Source organism: Bradysia coprophila, unplaced genomic scaffold, assembly GCF_014529535.1.
Source record: "Bradysia coprophila strain Holo2 unplaced genomic scaffold, BU_Bcop_v1 contig_358, whole genome shotgun sequence".
NCBI classification, from domain to species: Eukaryota; Metazoa; Arthropoda; class Insecta; order Diptera; family Sciaridae; genus Bradysia; species Bradysia coprophila.
The window spans coordinates 2326334-2342275 of record NW_023503616.1 but is presented as its reverse complement, the minus strand read 5'-3'; the positions used below and the strand labels follow the sequence as shown (position 1 = coordinate 2342275).

The 15942-nt window shown below is 32.0% G+C and overlaps 1 protein-coding gene across 2 annotated transcripts in view; it reads right to left on the bottom strand.

The window, feature by feature from the left end:
* Positions 1-13818: 13818 nt before the first annotated feature.
* The window catches only part of LOC119081802 (syntaxin-1A), a 47484-nt gene continuing 45360 nt past the window's right edge, over positions 13819-15942 (bottom strand). For both annotated transcript variants that reach the window (XR_005088528.1, XM_037191025.1), the window contains one exon: positions 13819-14156. Coding sequence is in view for 1 of the 2 variants with exons in the window: in XM_037191025.1 (XP_037046920.1) it covers positions 14079-14156 (78 nt within the window). In the remaining variant the exon portion in view is untranslated. The remainder of the gene's footprint in view (positions 14157-15942) is intronic.

Below are 15942 nucleotides of genomic sequence, written 5' to 3'. Positions count from 1 at the left end.
TATTCTACGTTGATAATCAATATTTGCATTTGTTTATTGTCCTTGTACGTAGTGCGCTTCATTTTACCGCAAAAACACCAATATCGCATGATTTCGATATTTCAACAAACGATTTTTAGTCTCGCAAGGCATATTATACTTTCACCGCATGAACTTGATGCACTTGCTCTTGTTGAATGATATTGCATTATTATTGTTGTATGTACAGAAGTGAAAAAAATAAAAAAATTAACAGACAAAACTTGTTTAGGAAAAGAAAACGCAATAAGAATTTAAATTCGAAAAATTAATTTCTCACAGCAATGTGTCTTGTGCATACACTCAACGATATATAGAAATCGAACGTTGCATCCAATATTTTACTTTTTGATATTTCTTTTAAATGCCTTATAATCTACTCGTTACATTGTTTTTTACTGATATAAGTGAAAATCAATATCCGATTTGATTTATGGCTGCAACTTATGATCAACTGGAGAAGATAGTGCAATCAGGTTTCGCATTGAACACCGACTTTCTTTGTCACGTGTTGCTTATTGTTTTCTATTTTTTTATTATTTTAAACTGACCCATATTCATGAAGTTTATCCATCCTACGTTATATAAATATACTAAATACAGGTGCCAATGATACTCTTGTGTAGTATCCCAACGACAGCTAGTAATCGTCGATTTCAAAAGCATATTTCGATAGCGTTTCACTTTCGACTACCGGTTTTTACGGTACTCCGGCTACTCCTGAAATTTTCGTAGTCGGCAATCCAAGAGCCGTTTATTCGTCAGAAGCTGTTGGTGAACCACCACTGTTTTTAGCGTCGATAATGATTGTGACGAAAACTTCCTTCTAATTTCACCGGCAAATTCAGCTAGAATTCGGATTGGGTGTCAGGATCGGTTTATTGAGAAGATAAGTTATTGCGATTTTTGAAATTAAGATTAATTTTATCGTCCGCAAAACTTGAAAAGGTAAAGGCGACGCGACAGTGCATTCATCCAAAACTGATGAATATTATGCTATGAGACGCGAGAATTTGTTTAAACATTGAAAAAATGTGTATGTTAACGAGTACTGAAATTAAATAGTTTAGATAAGCGATGCGTTTTATCAATGAACTACTGGTCTGTGTGAATTCCTATATTTTTCAAATGTTCTGTGAAATTGAATTTTTACCGAGTTCCCACACCTCCGATTCGATGGCCGATTCTTCAAAATTCTTCAAAAGAGTGAGTTAGAATCCGTTTTTAAAATCGTTATGTCCTTCACGGTTCTGAAATAACAGGTTAAGGCACTCACGAAGACGGTGATACACAAATTTTTGACAATTTTAGACACATTTTGTTAGACACACTCATTACACATACAATCTATGAAAAGAAAACTTGAAAAAAAAAAATTATTTTCATCAAGTTGACATTTCCAAGGTTCTGAAAGCTTAAGACACTTCCGAGTTGATCACGAAGGCTGTGGCATAAAAATTTCTCTAGATCTGTGGCGTCAACTAGGTTTGAGATAGTCTTTATGACAATAAACGCCATAAGTCCACCAAAAACTTTAATATTTTCAACCGTTGGACAAAATACCGGAACTAAAAAATTTGATTGTGTTTTTCTAATGATACTGCATTCATCGTTCGGGGGCTGGTGTCCCTACCATATGAAATGTAAAGCTGAAGAAAAAAGCACGTTGACATTTCACATAATGAGTGTCGTTGTAGGTTTGTTCCAAGGTCATTCCGAAATTTCACCAATTTCACCCACAGAAGCCAACTTAACCTCAACTTTCGGTTGACGGAAATTTTAACGAAAAATTTACAAAGAAATTTGTTGACGTTTAGGTTATGTTCATCTCTGTGGATGAAATCGTCGTCGTTCGTGTTGTCCAAGGTCTCCAAGGTTCTGAAAGAACAGGTTAAGACACCCACGAAGGCGGATGGCACCGAACCCGATAAACGCACTCAGTACAGATTGTGTGTGAAATCAATTTGAAGAAAATGTTTTTTAGGAAAAGTGTGTCACCGCCTTCGTGATCAACTCAGAGTTGTCTTAACTTGGTACTTTCAGAACCTTGGTGTTGTCAGAGTTCGAGTGTACATAGTTATTTGGAACAAACTTGTTGTCGCAGAAATTCGCATCGATCTAAACGCACTTACTTTTCCATAGCCATTGTTCGGTCTAATTGTCAAAATATTTATGTACATAAGGAACATCAACAAACCCTTAATTCAAAATTTCAATCACCGTAATTTTCGTGGATTTTTCTATTGTGTGTCGGAAATGGGTATTTTATTTAGCCGCACGAACCGAGCACAAGGGGAGGAAATTGAGATGTGGAACGATAATGTAAGTTTTCTAATCAAAAAAGTGGAAAAGTCAGCAGTGCTTTAGTTGATCTTGGAAACGAGTGAGTGATTTTAGGGAAAAATGGAGTGAATTTTATAGTGAACTGAAGGAACTGAATGTCAAATACTAATATTCAAGTGATGTCTATTGCTTTGCTCCCTATTTTTTATTTCCCGACATTTCTACTACTTTTCACTGCTACTATTTCTGTAATTTTTAAAAGTACCTTTCAAATAGGCTATCATGGCGATTTGTTTCTGTTTGAAATATCATTTAACACTTAAAATAATGTCCAAATCTCGACGTCGGTAAAATTTTATTCTAGAAAAGTTATTTCTGGCCGAAGGTGATTGAACTATAATTTATAATAAATGCAGCAATTTAGTCATTTGGGAATAGGTTTCTTCCATCGTACGGTAAAAACGAATTTTAACAGGCCGAAAACAACCGACCGTCATCCTCAGAAGCAAACATAACCGCAATAATTTAAACAAATTTGTTCGTTGAAACTTCAAAGTGAGGTTGTGTTGGCTTCTCTGTGGATGACGATTGACATTTTGCACGGCCTTGGTAGAAACCTTGGTAGAAGAATATTTTCATATGAGTAGGTACTTTAATGAATTTATTCGATATTGAGAGCTAAGATGGATAAGTTGTGACTCTTTGACGTTAATTTCGTATTCTAGGACCTATTCTTCACTAAAAATGGCCAAATACCTCCAACATTTTTTAGTTTGCTTGATTAATTCAATGTTTTTCAATAAATTGCTTACCACCGCGAACACTTTTGAGCATCTAGGCAACCACATGGTGGTTAGAAGGATTTTATTATGTATCAGGTAAATTGTCCTCGATCTCAGCTTTACAACGACACCAGATTTACTATGTGTAGTGTGCCACAGCTGTGCTGTACAGCTCATTTTATATGCGAAAGTCGGTCTTCTCGAAAGTACAGAGACCATAAAATTTCGAAGATTTTTAGTCAGTCTACTCTATGGCATAAATATTAAACGTTTTAGCTTATATCGTAAATAGAAACCAAAACAAAACTTACCATTGGCAATGAAAAGAGTTTTGAGTTCAGTCGAAAATCTTACGGTCTCTGTACTTTCGAGTATACCGACTTTCGCGTATAAAATGAGTTGTACAGATCGATTACATTTGATCACAAAATTATAGTCAGACGAAAAAGCGATGCTAGAATGATTGATTGATTTTCACAGCCCGTTGGTTTATTAGGCTCACGAAGCCACAGGCCGTGTGTCACAATACGTGAGCCTAATCGTAATCAAGTACCTCGCACCGAGATTCACACAAAGTTCTATGCAACAAAGGGATCTAAAGTTTGCAGTTTTTGAACATTATGATCTCGAGTTGCATAAATAACAATTTCGTGACATTTTGCAATCGTTAAAGCTATGCATTTTGTCCAAATGCGGTTTATTCTTTTTTTTTATTCCCGAACAGATAACTGAGAGCATTCAACGAATCAAAGTGCTTACTGATCGTGTAATACAGCAAGAAAACCTAATTCATCAGCTGACACATAAAAGGTCAATAACAGAGGTTTGGTCTAGTAGTGAAAAACTAGCAAAATTGAAATTATATATTACGTAACGTTCTAGCATACAAGAAAATTTTACGGATTGTAGCTGTTCTTGGAAGATTTTTGAGGCAATTTGACGTATTCACTGTTATGTTTACGTTGTAAGGCAGTGCTGCGCACATATTTCGTAAGAGTCGCTCTTTTTATTTTTATTTTATTTTATTTTTTAGTCTTTGAATTGTGCTGCGGAAAGTTGCTCAAAAATACCATTATGAATTATTGTTTAAGTTGTTAACGCTATTACTGTGCCGAATGTAGTTAATCATATATTTTTTTCAATAGTTAGATAGTTTTTGTTTGAGCAATATTTATATTCGACAACAGACTGATCAGCTATTTTAAGTCCGTACGTGGTTACTGAAATATTGTCTTACAGAAATCTCAACCAACCGATAGCTAATTTTTTTTGCCTGTATATGTGTAAATTTTAAGATATTTATTTGGATATTTAGTAATTTTGAATAGCGATTTATTTTATCATTAAATTTTGCCCGTTTTGTAATTTGTGTAATTCGACCATCTCTTCATTTGGAAATTAAATAGTTTTGAAAAGCGATGTATTTTATCATTAAATTTCTGTGTTGACTGGGGAAAACATATTCGAGCTTTTCAGACAACTAATAGTTGCCTAAAGACGCTTGATAAGTTTGATACACATTGGGAAATCTCAATTGGCCAACGTCAAAACCTACCATATTTTAGTCGAAGAAAGGACCATATCCCACTTGAATGTCGACATCTCGGAATGTTAAAACCAAATCCAATTCCCATAAAAAATTCCAGAAACCAATTCGTGGTAAGATTTCCTTGGAGATTTGATTTATTTTCAACAGTTCTTTACAGTTAATGGGCGTCCTCCTCGGTTGATTCTTTGCTTCTCTTCTTCGACTACATGCCAGATACCTAAGTCAATCCCTTTGGGCTGATCTTGTCACAATTTCCTTAGAATGCTTGTACCATGGTGTGTCGATATTTTCAACTGTGTCGACTGGTTGGTTTACTAACCCAAAACTTACTTGACCACCTCTGTTTGTCGACATGTCGGCTAACACGGATGAACCAAAACGGCTGACGCTGCCCTTGATATTAGTGTATTAGTATTACCACCAGCACTTGATCAGTTAACAGGCACAAATAAATAGATCCAACAATTACACCGACTCGTCTTTTATCATAATGCCAACGGCATTACAGCTTCATCATCATACCAGAACATTGTATTAAATCAAGTCAATTCAATTTTCAATCTCAATTGAAACGATTTAAAGACGGCAGTTGAACATAACCTACCAAATCGGTCTGATGTTGAAATTCAAACGTTTGAAAAGACGAAAAGCTCTTCAAACCATTCTATTAAAAAAAACTCACCGCAAAAGCTCAATCTGGTAATTGAATATGAAATTCGTGTTGAGGCCAATTTTTGGGTGTTATACATCGCAAATGTGTAACCATGGCCAGTTCATAAGGGTAAAATCGCAGCGACTAATTCTGTCACAGTATTTAAATCACTGTAAAACATAATGCATTTTAAAAGTGGTAATAGCGGTCACCATGACTCGGTTTCGATGTCAAATGCCAATATTTCCATCGTGTACGGAATGTACAAAAATTTGAAAAACACTACATTCACAGTGATATTAACGATGGCATTTATCAGAGTCTTCTGTAAGATTTTGTATAAGATTTCATCTGAAAGAAAGAAATTTTCGAGCGTGTCCTTTCAAAACTTTACAGAAAGGAATTCCATAAATTACAAAGTCAATTGTACGAACGTGTAACGAATCACTATTGCCGACTTTGGTGTCTCAACGAAGGTTAGTGTACATAACAATAATATTATTCCGGTTTGCTAAGAGCTGTAGTTTGTAATTTAACATTTAAGAACGAATCGACGAATACGATGAAACAAAATATTGATAATGAAAATGAACGAAATTATTTCAGTCATTTATAAGCTTCAAAGCTCTTTTGAAAGCTTTGGTAAGTGATCGTTCTAATATATTTGAGCTTTAAATTACCAGTTTATAGACCTGGTCAGAAATACTATCGTCCTTATCTGCGAAAATGCGTTTGTCAGCTAAAATTGAAGTTTATTCCATGCACCTTGTAAATGGAAAAATTGTGTTGACCACAAAAAATCAGTTGATTGAAATCAACAGCTCTTCGATGATCATGAGCATCGATTCATAGATAATAGTACATTAGTTACCAATGGGTACCAACTTTGCCTCGATAGGTAAATTTCACACAATTTCCATCATTTACCCAAGTATAGCATTTTACCCAAAAACTTGAGGTAACGTTTGGACGTCTCATGTTTTTGAGCAAATAAATTGCTCATCGAAAACATAATAGTACATTTGAACACAATGGAACAGATGCTGGAAATGACACTTCTTGTGTGATATACCAATTGACGCGTAGCCGAGGTCTGTAAACACACACGAAGTACCATTTCCATCATTTGCCCCGTTGAAACGTGACACACTCTTATAGTAAGCCTGTGTAAGTAGCGAGTAAATATGTGTAAAGGCGAAATCAATGTTAGGCGACAGTCTTTGGTCTTAGACAATAAATTCAATAAAATTCAATAAATTCATTAAAAGTCTTGTGACCCTGTATTTACGCGGCTTACGGTACAACTATAGGTTGAACCTGAAATTTAGGTGTTTTGATTGTGACACTATATGCAACAGCAAAGACACCAGACAAAGACTATTAAAATTAAAGCCAATGTCACCTTTCAACATACCCACGTACGTATTGTGAATGGGCAATGTAAATGCATATTTCACATGAGCGAAGAACAATTTACATTGCCGTATCACGTAAAAATGAAAAATATAAAGATTTTTTGAGACTTGACCCGAATTAAATTTTTAAATCCAGAAAAACCAAAAACAGAGGTTCCTGAAACCTGTCTAAATACTGGTAAATGCAAACATTGGAGAATGCATTTACTTGCCCTTCTTAATAACCGATAAACGGTAATACCGAAAAGCACTTACTGGTAGATATTCTGTAAATATAATACCTCCGTTAGTTGGTATCACATGCACTTCGTGTGCTTATATATATTGTAATCGAAGCTTCGTAGCGAGTATTTGACTCACAAAATTGTTGAATTTATAGGTCAAAGACTTACGGTAAAATAATCGAAACGCTTGAGACCAAAGGAGCCAACGATGATCGGTCGAGAGTCCAAAGATCCAAATGTGTTCGATAATCGAATGCGGGGAATAATTGACCAATATTGGATGACCAAGGGCGAGATTCGGAATTGGACCAAGGCAAGAATTGACCAAAAATGCATTCCAACGATAGACCAATATGAGTGAAAGAACTTTCTTTCTGAGTAATTTTAACAAAGTTCTTTATTGTAGAAGAACGTGCTCGTGCAGCTCGTTTGCTTTTATAATTCTTTTTGATCCCATGAAGGGAGATGGTAAAAAGAGGTCGAACAATGTAAGCTTAATCTATTTATGGTTTCGGCGGACCAGTATAATTCAGTGTTGGGATAATAATAAAATTCAATAATGGCGCGACTGATACAATGCAATTACGACAGATGTCGGTGATTGTTATAGCGCGATGTGTAAATGTTGTTTGAATGTTTTAAGTGTTATTTAAATGTGCTTTGTTCGTGTAATGTTTCCTTAACCTAATTTACAAAGTTTTTGTCCCGTGAGCATATTCAATGTTAAAATAGAGAAGTAGAAAAGGCTTTAGATCGATACGTTTAATGTAATTGAGATAAATCATATAATGCGAGCCATCACATTATATAAATACGCAACAAATGTCGGTAAAATGGATAAATAAAGTGGGTCGACGTTTTTCGCGAACCCGACCTGAAACTAACTTGAATTAAATTTGTAAAACCCTACAACCCAAAAACGAAGGAAATGAAATCCAACGTGACCCGAACCCAACCAATTCGATTTTATAAAATCAAACGTTCTTCCTTTTGATGACAAAAGACCAAAGTTCTGCGTGATAATTTATCACTGATAAATACGATGTAATTGTCATATGTGCTTAGGGTGGAGTACAACGTCTCAATAGATTTTAGGTTAAATCATTTGTAATTGAAAATCGCAAAAAATATATTTATTTTTTGGAAGTCTGTTGATAGACTTGACTTGGATGAAGGTAAGTATAACAATTGATCCGGCTTGATCCGGCCAATCGAAAACCGGACCAGAACCCAACCCGAATGATAATTTTGAAACCCGATAACCCAAAAACCCGGTAAAAGTGAATCGAGTCATTCGATTTACCCAAGTCATTCGTAATTACTTTTGATTTTTTATCGTAATCATTTCCAGAGCTTTGGGCAGTATATGGGAAAGTATATTGCGAACTAAAGACAAAACAATATGTTTTTTTAAACACAATAAGTACACATAATTTATTATTTCATTTTTTTTTTCTCACTTAATAATATGCATACTCAAAGATGCATAAATATGAATTTGTTAAATATTTTTAATAATAATAATTAATGGTAATAATAATAATATATATGCATAAATATATACTTTTTATATATAGTTTTTTTTGTTTGGTTTTATTATTATAAATAATAAGTTTATCTTCTTTTATTATTCACAAATCGACGCTTTTTTTTCTCTATTTCACATTTAGATAATTTTTTTCTCAATTTTTAATTTACATGTTTTTTGTTTACTTTTAAATATTCATTTTTTTTTTCTTGAACGATAGCATTTTTCTTTTATTGAAACTGATTTTTAACTGGTTTATGATTTATGAAATTCTTTTTAAAGATATTTTCTGCATAAGTTCTATTATAATGTTGATTATGATTTTTCGTGTTAAATAGGATTTTGAATTTTTTTTTATTCCGATAAAAATTTTCCGAAGAAAAACTTTATCGGTTTGTCGATATACTTATAAATGCTGGTTCAAGTGAGATGTTAAATGACCATTTTTGCGTTGTTATTAAATGCAACTATTTAATGTCGATTCATGTTATTAATACATTTGCTTGGTAAAATAAATTAGAAAAAAAAACAATCGGTTTCCAAAATTTTTTTTGTTTCAATTGACGTTATATTAATATCAAGATTTTCCTTTTTCAATATTATTTTGCAATAATTTTCAAAACTAAATAGGTCACTGTTTGCTAAATATATTATAGGTTTTAGGTTATTGTGTGTGCTCTTTTGTTTAGCTTTTGTTAAATTGTTTTGCAATGATTTTTTGTTTTGAAATTTTTATCCACTTTCTCGATGCTTCGGACTTAATCGTATTGGTATTATTTTCTTAACATAACGAGTTTTCTTGTGTTTCTGAAAGAAAATAATATATAGCCACAATAGCTTGAAGCGAAAAGTGAGAAGACTGGCTCAAAGAATGGAATATATTGAAAAAAATAAACAGTTAGTTAGTTTAAAGTCAGTTTCTTCTTTCTTTTTTTCATCACAACTACTTTTCTATAAACAGTCAGAAACATGTTTTTTTTGTTTAAAGTTAAATTTATAATTACAAATTAAAAAATCTAAGTTATCACTTGATTATATTTTTACTTCCCCATCCATCACAATTTTCGTAATTTTTATTACTTTTTTATTTTTAATTTACTTTTTTATCTTTATTTTACGTTTGTCATTGTTTTTTACTTTTTGTTTAATTGGATTGGTAAAAAAATTCTAAAAGATTAATACACTCAATAAGGTTTTTGTCTGTAATAATTTGTTGAATTCATTCAATTTTTCATTTTTTTGCTAGGTGCTCTACATTGTTGAAAGTTACGTTTTTGTTGTTGTTGTCTCTTATCAACTGATTTAATTCAAATTAAGTTCACGATTTCTAATTATTGTTTGATATTTAATTATGGAATTCTATAGCTGAAGAGATTTTTTTACTTATGAACAAGTTAATTTTGAATATAATTTTTATTTGGTTGAATTTCTTTCTTTTCTGCTTTTTTTTGCTTCTTTGAAAGTTCTGTTAACTTTAAATATGTACACAGGTCACATAATATATAATTACAATTCAAATGTCTGTCTAAGGAAAATGTTGTAAGGATGTTGTTCATTTATTTCATTTTTCATTTTATATACATTCTTTGGAACCAATCTTTTAAATCTGGCCATTTTATAATAGTAATGTCTCAATGATTGTTACTATATGAACTTTTGAAATAATTATTGGGTAAGTTTTTCATTTTCTTTTTTGTTTTAAACAAGTTGCTATTGTCACTACACTGTTTAAATCTACGCTAATTTTTTTTTCTTCTTCTTCTTTTATTTCTATTTAGTTTTAAATAACTCTCCACTTAATGTGGTTTTTCGTTTTAAAATGATAGTTCACGTTGGGGAACACAACAGCGAAAAGAAATCATAGCCACGGGTCTCAAGTCTCAATCAAAAATTGAAATAGAATAAAAAAATATTGACTATACTCTTTGCTGATTCCGATTTTGGTGGTTAACCTTTTTTAGACAGCCAAGCGTCAAGCAGAGCAACAGTCAAACGTATTGGCCTAAGATCATTATGTCTGTTACTTCGTTTGTTTAAAGTACTGCTAATTATTTGCTATACAATCTTTTACATCTTACATTGAAACAGACAACTTTCGATAAAACAAGATTCTAGTAAAATATTATTATTTCCTTTTTGACGTAACTATCGATAATAAAACAATAGCCGTTTCAAAAGAAATTTTTGAAACTTTGAATTACCGCACACCTAGGATGTATTACAAGTCATGACTGTCCTTTCACATTTTGTTCTTCAAACATACTGACTGAGACCTCACCCAACCCAAAATGAAACGTAAATGAAAATATTTTTTTTTTCGACAATTAACAACCAATCAGATATCGGAAGACAGATGCAAATTAAAAGTAAAACTGCGAAAAAAAGATTGGAATTAAAATTAAGTTCAAATACTCAAATCCACAGTTATCTAATATCTAAAGGAAATTGAAGCTAAACTAATTGTTTCATATTATTATAGTTCTGAAAAATCATAATAAAAAAAGCGCAAAAATGAATTTGTTGAATGGATAACGTCGCTGTTTAGTCATTATTCGTCGTAAAAATATAGCAAAATATATATTTTTATTTCATTTAACACTCGTCATCATCTGATTTTTCTATTATTTTTTATTCTTTTTTTTTCTTCATTTTCTTCTTTTTAAGTTTTTATTGTAATTATTAATTCGTCTAAATATCTAATAATTGATCTTTTATTTTTCTTAAATTTTTGTTTGTTTTTTTTTAAATTTATTTCAAAAATGTCTTAAAAATTATTAAGCAAAAGTTTAGTTTCTCTAATTTAAATTGCAAGTTTTTAAATAACTATTTTTTCCAATTGTTATAATTTTGCAAAACTTATACAGGTTCTTCGCTTTCTATAACAGATCCTTTTTTTGTTTCTTGGAACTTTAATGGTTTACTCCAGCTCTAGTTTACAGAGTAGCCGTAAATATTATGCACCAAAGTTGATTAACAAATTGCAGTTTACTTAATGAATTAAAAAAATCCAATCGAAGCTGTAAAATTATAATTAAGTATGGCAGAGACAGCTTTATTTACATTTTCTTTTATTAATTTTTTTTTCTTTATTAAATACACCAAGAGTTGTGGATTGAAAGGAGAGTGAAAGGAGTCTACATAGAAAAATCGATATGGTGGACTTATGTGATATCATCCTCGTTAATGTCAATGAATTTATAATTTTCTTACACCGTTTATATATCGAAATTTAGGCCAATTTTTCTTGTTTTGTTGGTTTGTAATTGGTTTTGTTTCGCTAGGATTTTCCGTCGATTCGTATATAAATGTAACATTAAAGATCCAATACATTAACAATTCAGTTATCCATGCAAAATTTGTATTTAACTTACCTACCTAACAGAAATATCATTTTTTTATCTTAATTACAATTGTAACCATTTCTGTTTTGATTTCTACTTTTTTCATTTTTTTTTGTTTAGGTACAATGGTACATTAATTTAATATTTAATTCCTATATCGATATTATACAATCAGCATAAATAGGACAAACGTAGAACCAATTAAGCTTTTCCAGTTTCCCTCTGTTTTCATCTATCATCATTGTTATAAGTGAAAGGCAAATAAAGATAAAAAATGTTTTCCATGGAGTGCGATATATGTGATAGGTAAGGTTAGCACGAAAATCTATGCAAAAGTTACCGTTCGTTTTTGTTTTTATTCTGTTTAAATTGTTGATAGTGTTTATCCTCTGTTAGCTTTGCTTTATTGCTACTGTTACGTAGAATTGGTTGGTTACCAACTAAATAATTTTCTTTAAATTATCGACACTTTTGTAAGAATAATAATTGTCCGATCTTCCGATTTAAGCAAGATATTTAAACAGAAGCAGTATCAACAACCAGGAATTTCAAATTCCACCTTGATGTACAAACTTCCTGTTTAAATAACTAACTCAACTCAAGTGTCCATCAATCGTTTACTGGACAGTGTAATTTACTTAGCATTCAAACTATATGTCCACCAGAGTTACACACACGTTATTCCAATTAGTTAGAAACAATGCTCGTATGAACGACAAATATTCGATAGCAAGTGTCACGTTGCTGATGTGCAAAGTTTTCAGAAAATTCGAAATGACCATCGAAACATGTGCTACCCGAAATATTATCATCTTCTCCGTCTGCAATCTTGATTTATGTCTGTATATATCGACTTGATGATAAATGGTTACATGGACTCTTCATAGTAAGAAAAAAATTAGTTTAGAAGACGAAAAGCTTTTAAAAATTGGTGATGAGAAATAAGTGTAATTAGGTAACAATGTGCGTTAATGATGCAATGCTGCTAATATTACAACGATGTGGTCGAATGCGTCGATGGTAGTGAGGGTATGGTTTTGTGAAATAGCGCATTCATGTTTAGACCGACATCCTATGTGCATAGTAGTCACTCATAGGGTCAAGGTGTGAAACCTATGCAATATTATTACACTACCCGATACGAAGAAGCATTTGTTTTACGAATTTTACTCTTTAGAGGCAGAGAAGTGCCCTAACTAGAGTAAGCTTTACCGTGACACATTGTATAAAATCAAAGTGACTGATGAAATTTCAAAACAGAATCTTTCAGAATCTTTGTTGTCAGAAAAGTCGACAATTCGAAAGCTTGACTTACCTGTCACGACAATCTTTCAATAGAAATAAAATCCTTCATTGGACTTCATTTTAACACCAATTTGGGCTTTCTTCAATTACTACTACCCTCGTTTAAGCAGTCACAACACTCCCAAGCAAAAGTGGTACAATCAATGTATGATCTGTGTCGGGTAATGTAGCAATATGGCACAGGTTTGATGGTTTGAAACCGAGCCTTATGAGGGACTGATATACATACAGACTTTCGGACTATTTTCAGTTAACCCTCGGTTAACTATCGTTCCAAAGTTCAGAAAGAAACTGTAAATTTGTTATTATCTCTGATTGTGATTATTGGAAATCGTTTAACTATTAACAAGAGCAAACACACATAATTATAGTGGTAATCATTGCTAATTCGACTATATCTCAAAAACGAAAAATTCTTAAATTTCTTTTAACCATTTTTCCTATCAATTCATATATTTTTTTTTAAATGATTTTTTCATGCTCTAGCATTATTTTAAATATAAATTTGTTTAATAGTTAATTAATTAATTAATTATTTTATTAATAATATACTTGAAGTAAATGTTTCGGTATTATCACACACTTCATGAACGCAATTTTTGGTTTCATTTCATTTTTTTCTTAACTTTTTCTTTAACTATTAAATTATACAATGCTATAACAAAAAAATGATATTTTTTTACTTTTCATTTTTAATTCTGGCTTTTTTATTTACAGTTTTTTTTCTTCTTTTTCTTCAAAATAAAATTTTAATTCTGCAATAATTTTTTTGTTTCTAAAATTTTTAATTATATTAAATTTCATCTTATTAGTTAATTATTGCTAAAACGCATCCTTCTGTTCATTTTTTTTTTAAATATTTTTTTTTCGAAATTTTCATTGGCTTTCGATAAAAAAAGCAAGATACAACGTAAAAAGGCCTACTTATCCAAATAAATAACTGGTAATGAATCGGATTTCAATGAAGCTTCTTAATTAATTTCATTTTCTTTGTGTTTGACAAGTGTTTTTCCCAATGTTAATAAATATTTTAAAAATAAGTATTTGTTGATGCAGCGTCTGAAAGTATAGTATCTGGTTAGTGTCAATTTAATCATTTGCCTAGATAATGCAGCTGCCCATCTACGATTTAATGATTTCGACAATTTGGTTCTTTCATAAACGACAGACTTATCATGATTTATTAAATGGATGTATTTCTTCTTTTGTTTAAAGTATCGTTCAATGTCTGATACACTTTATTTAATATAAAAAGAAAAGCTCGTTTCTCTCAAAGTTCTAGATAACAGTCGTTTTTGAAAGGTTTTATGATTCTTGATAACTTTCATAACTTTTAGAATTTTTGACGTCATCTTTTGCAACGGTCTTTGTTTCCTAAGAACCTAACAAAACTCAGGCTAATTTTCAAAAACAAAATGAACAATAGTCTGAAACGTAAAGCGTTCGATACGTGTGTCCTTCCTGTGCTCACATATGGAGCGGAAACGTTAACGTTAACAAAAACTTCCGAAAATAAACTAAGAGTGACACAAAGAGCCATGGAACGGAGTATGCTTGGAATTACGCTCAGAGATAGAATGACAAATCAATGGATTCAACAACAAACAAAAGTCGTTGATGTCATGGAAAGAAAAGCATCTTTAAAGTGGAGCTGGCGGGACATATTGCAATAAGGACGGACGAACGTTGGACCAAAAAGATCATGAACTGGAGACCACCTAAAACAAGACCTAGAGGTAGACCACCAGAGAGATGGAATAATAGTATAAAGCGAATTGCAGGCGCAAATTGGCAACAAGTGGCAACGGATCGTTCAGAATGGAAGAGAATTGGGGGGGCCTACGTCCAGCAGTGGATAGAAACAGGCTGAAAAAGTAGAAGAAGAAGAAGTAATAAGTACAAATGTTAACCGATCATTCGCCCAAAAATGATGAAAGGTGGTCCTTGGAGCTGGTGAAGGCTTATATGAACTTAAGACTTAAGGTAAAACAATGCTTATGGCTATGTATGTCAAAAATATTCTAACTGATTTTGGAGCTAGTTGCTGAATCGTCAATTTAAGACTGAGGTTGAGTCTGACAAAATCTTTAAATCTGTTCCTTCATTTGCGTACAGTATTTTCTAGTGTTTGATCTGTCACTTCAACATTTTCATCATAGATTTCGCTACACTAGCCAGACCTCATCATTGTTTCTTGTCGTCCTTGTAGATAGCGGATGACCCGCTGTTTCTGTGGGATTGAATTACTTTGAAAGTAAATACGAATTTCAGAGACCAATGAATATTTTTCGTTAGCAGTTTCCGCTAACAGAAGGTCTGAAGAGTCAAATCAAGAATCACAAATTTATATGTAATAAAGTAGATGAGCAACAGTTTATGTCTTTTTTTCAATTGATTTACAGTCTTAACTGTTCCTCAAAGAGACATAAAAGTTTTTATAGAAAATTGTAGTTGTGCTGGGTAGAACTAAGTCAACTTTTCTGCAACTACAATTTTTCATGAAAAAAGCATCCTCCGAAAAAAGAAAAGTAATAAAAACATAAAAAAACGAAAACAACATTAATTTATGAATAATCATTTGCTCGGTGGTTTTGTGCTTATTTTTGAGGTTTTGTGTTGGCACTATATATTGGATTATCATTGTTGGCCGAGAGTAGTGTTATATCACACAATTGAAAATAAAAAGATAGATTTTGTGTTGATAGTTGGAAGCTAACGTTTTGTGGTAGTGCGTATGACAGAAACTGAAGGTACTCCTAAACAAAATAATTCATGTGATTTGTTTCTGGTTCTGGTCATTTTTGAATATTTCAATCATTCGAAAAATAAAATTGAAACTTCGGAT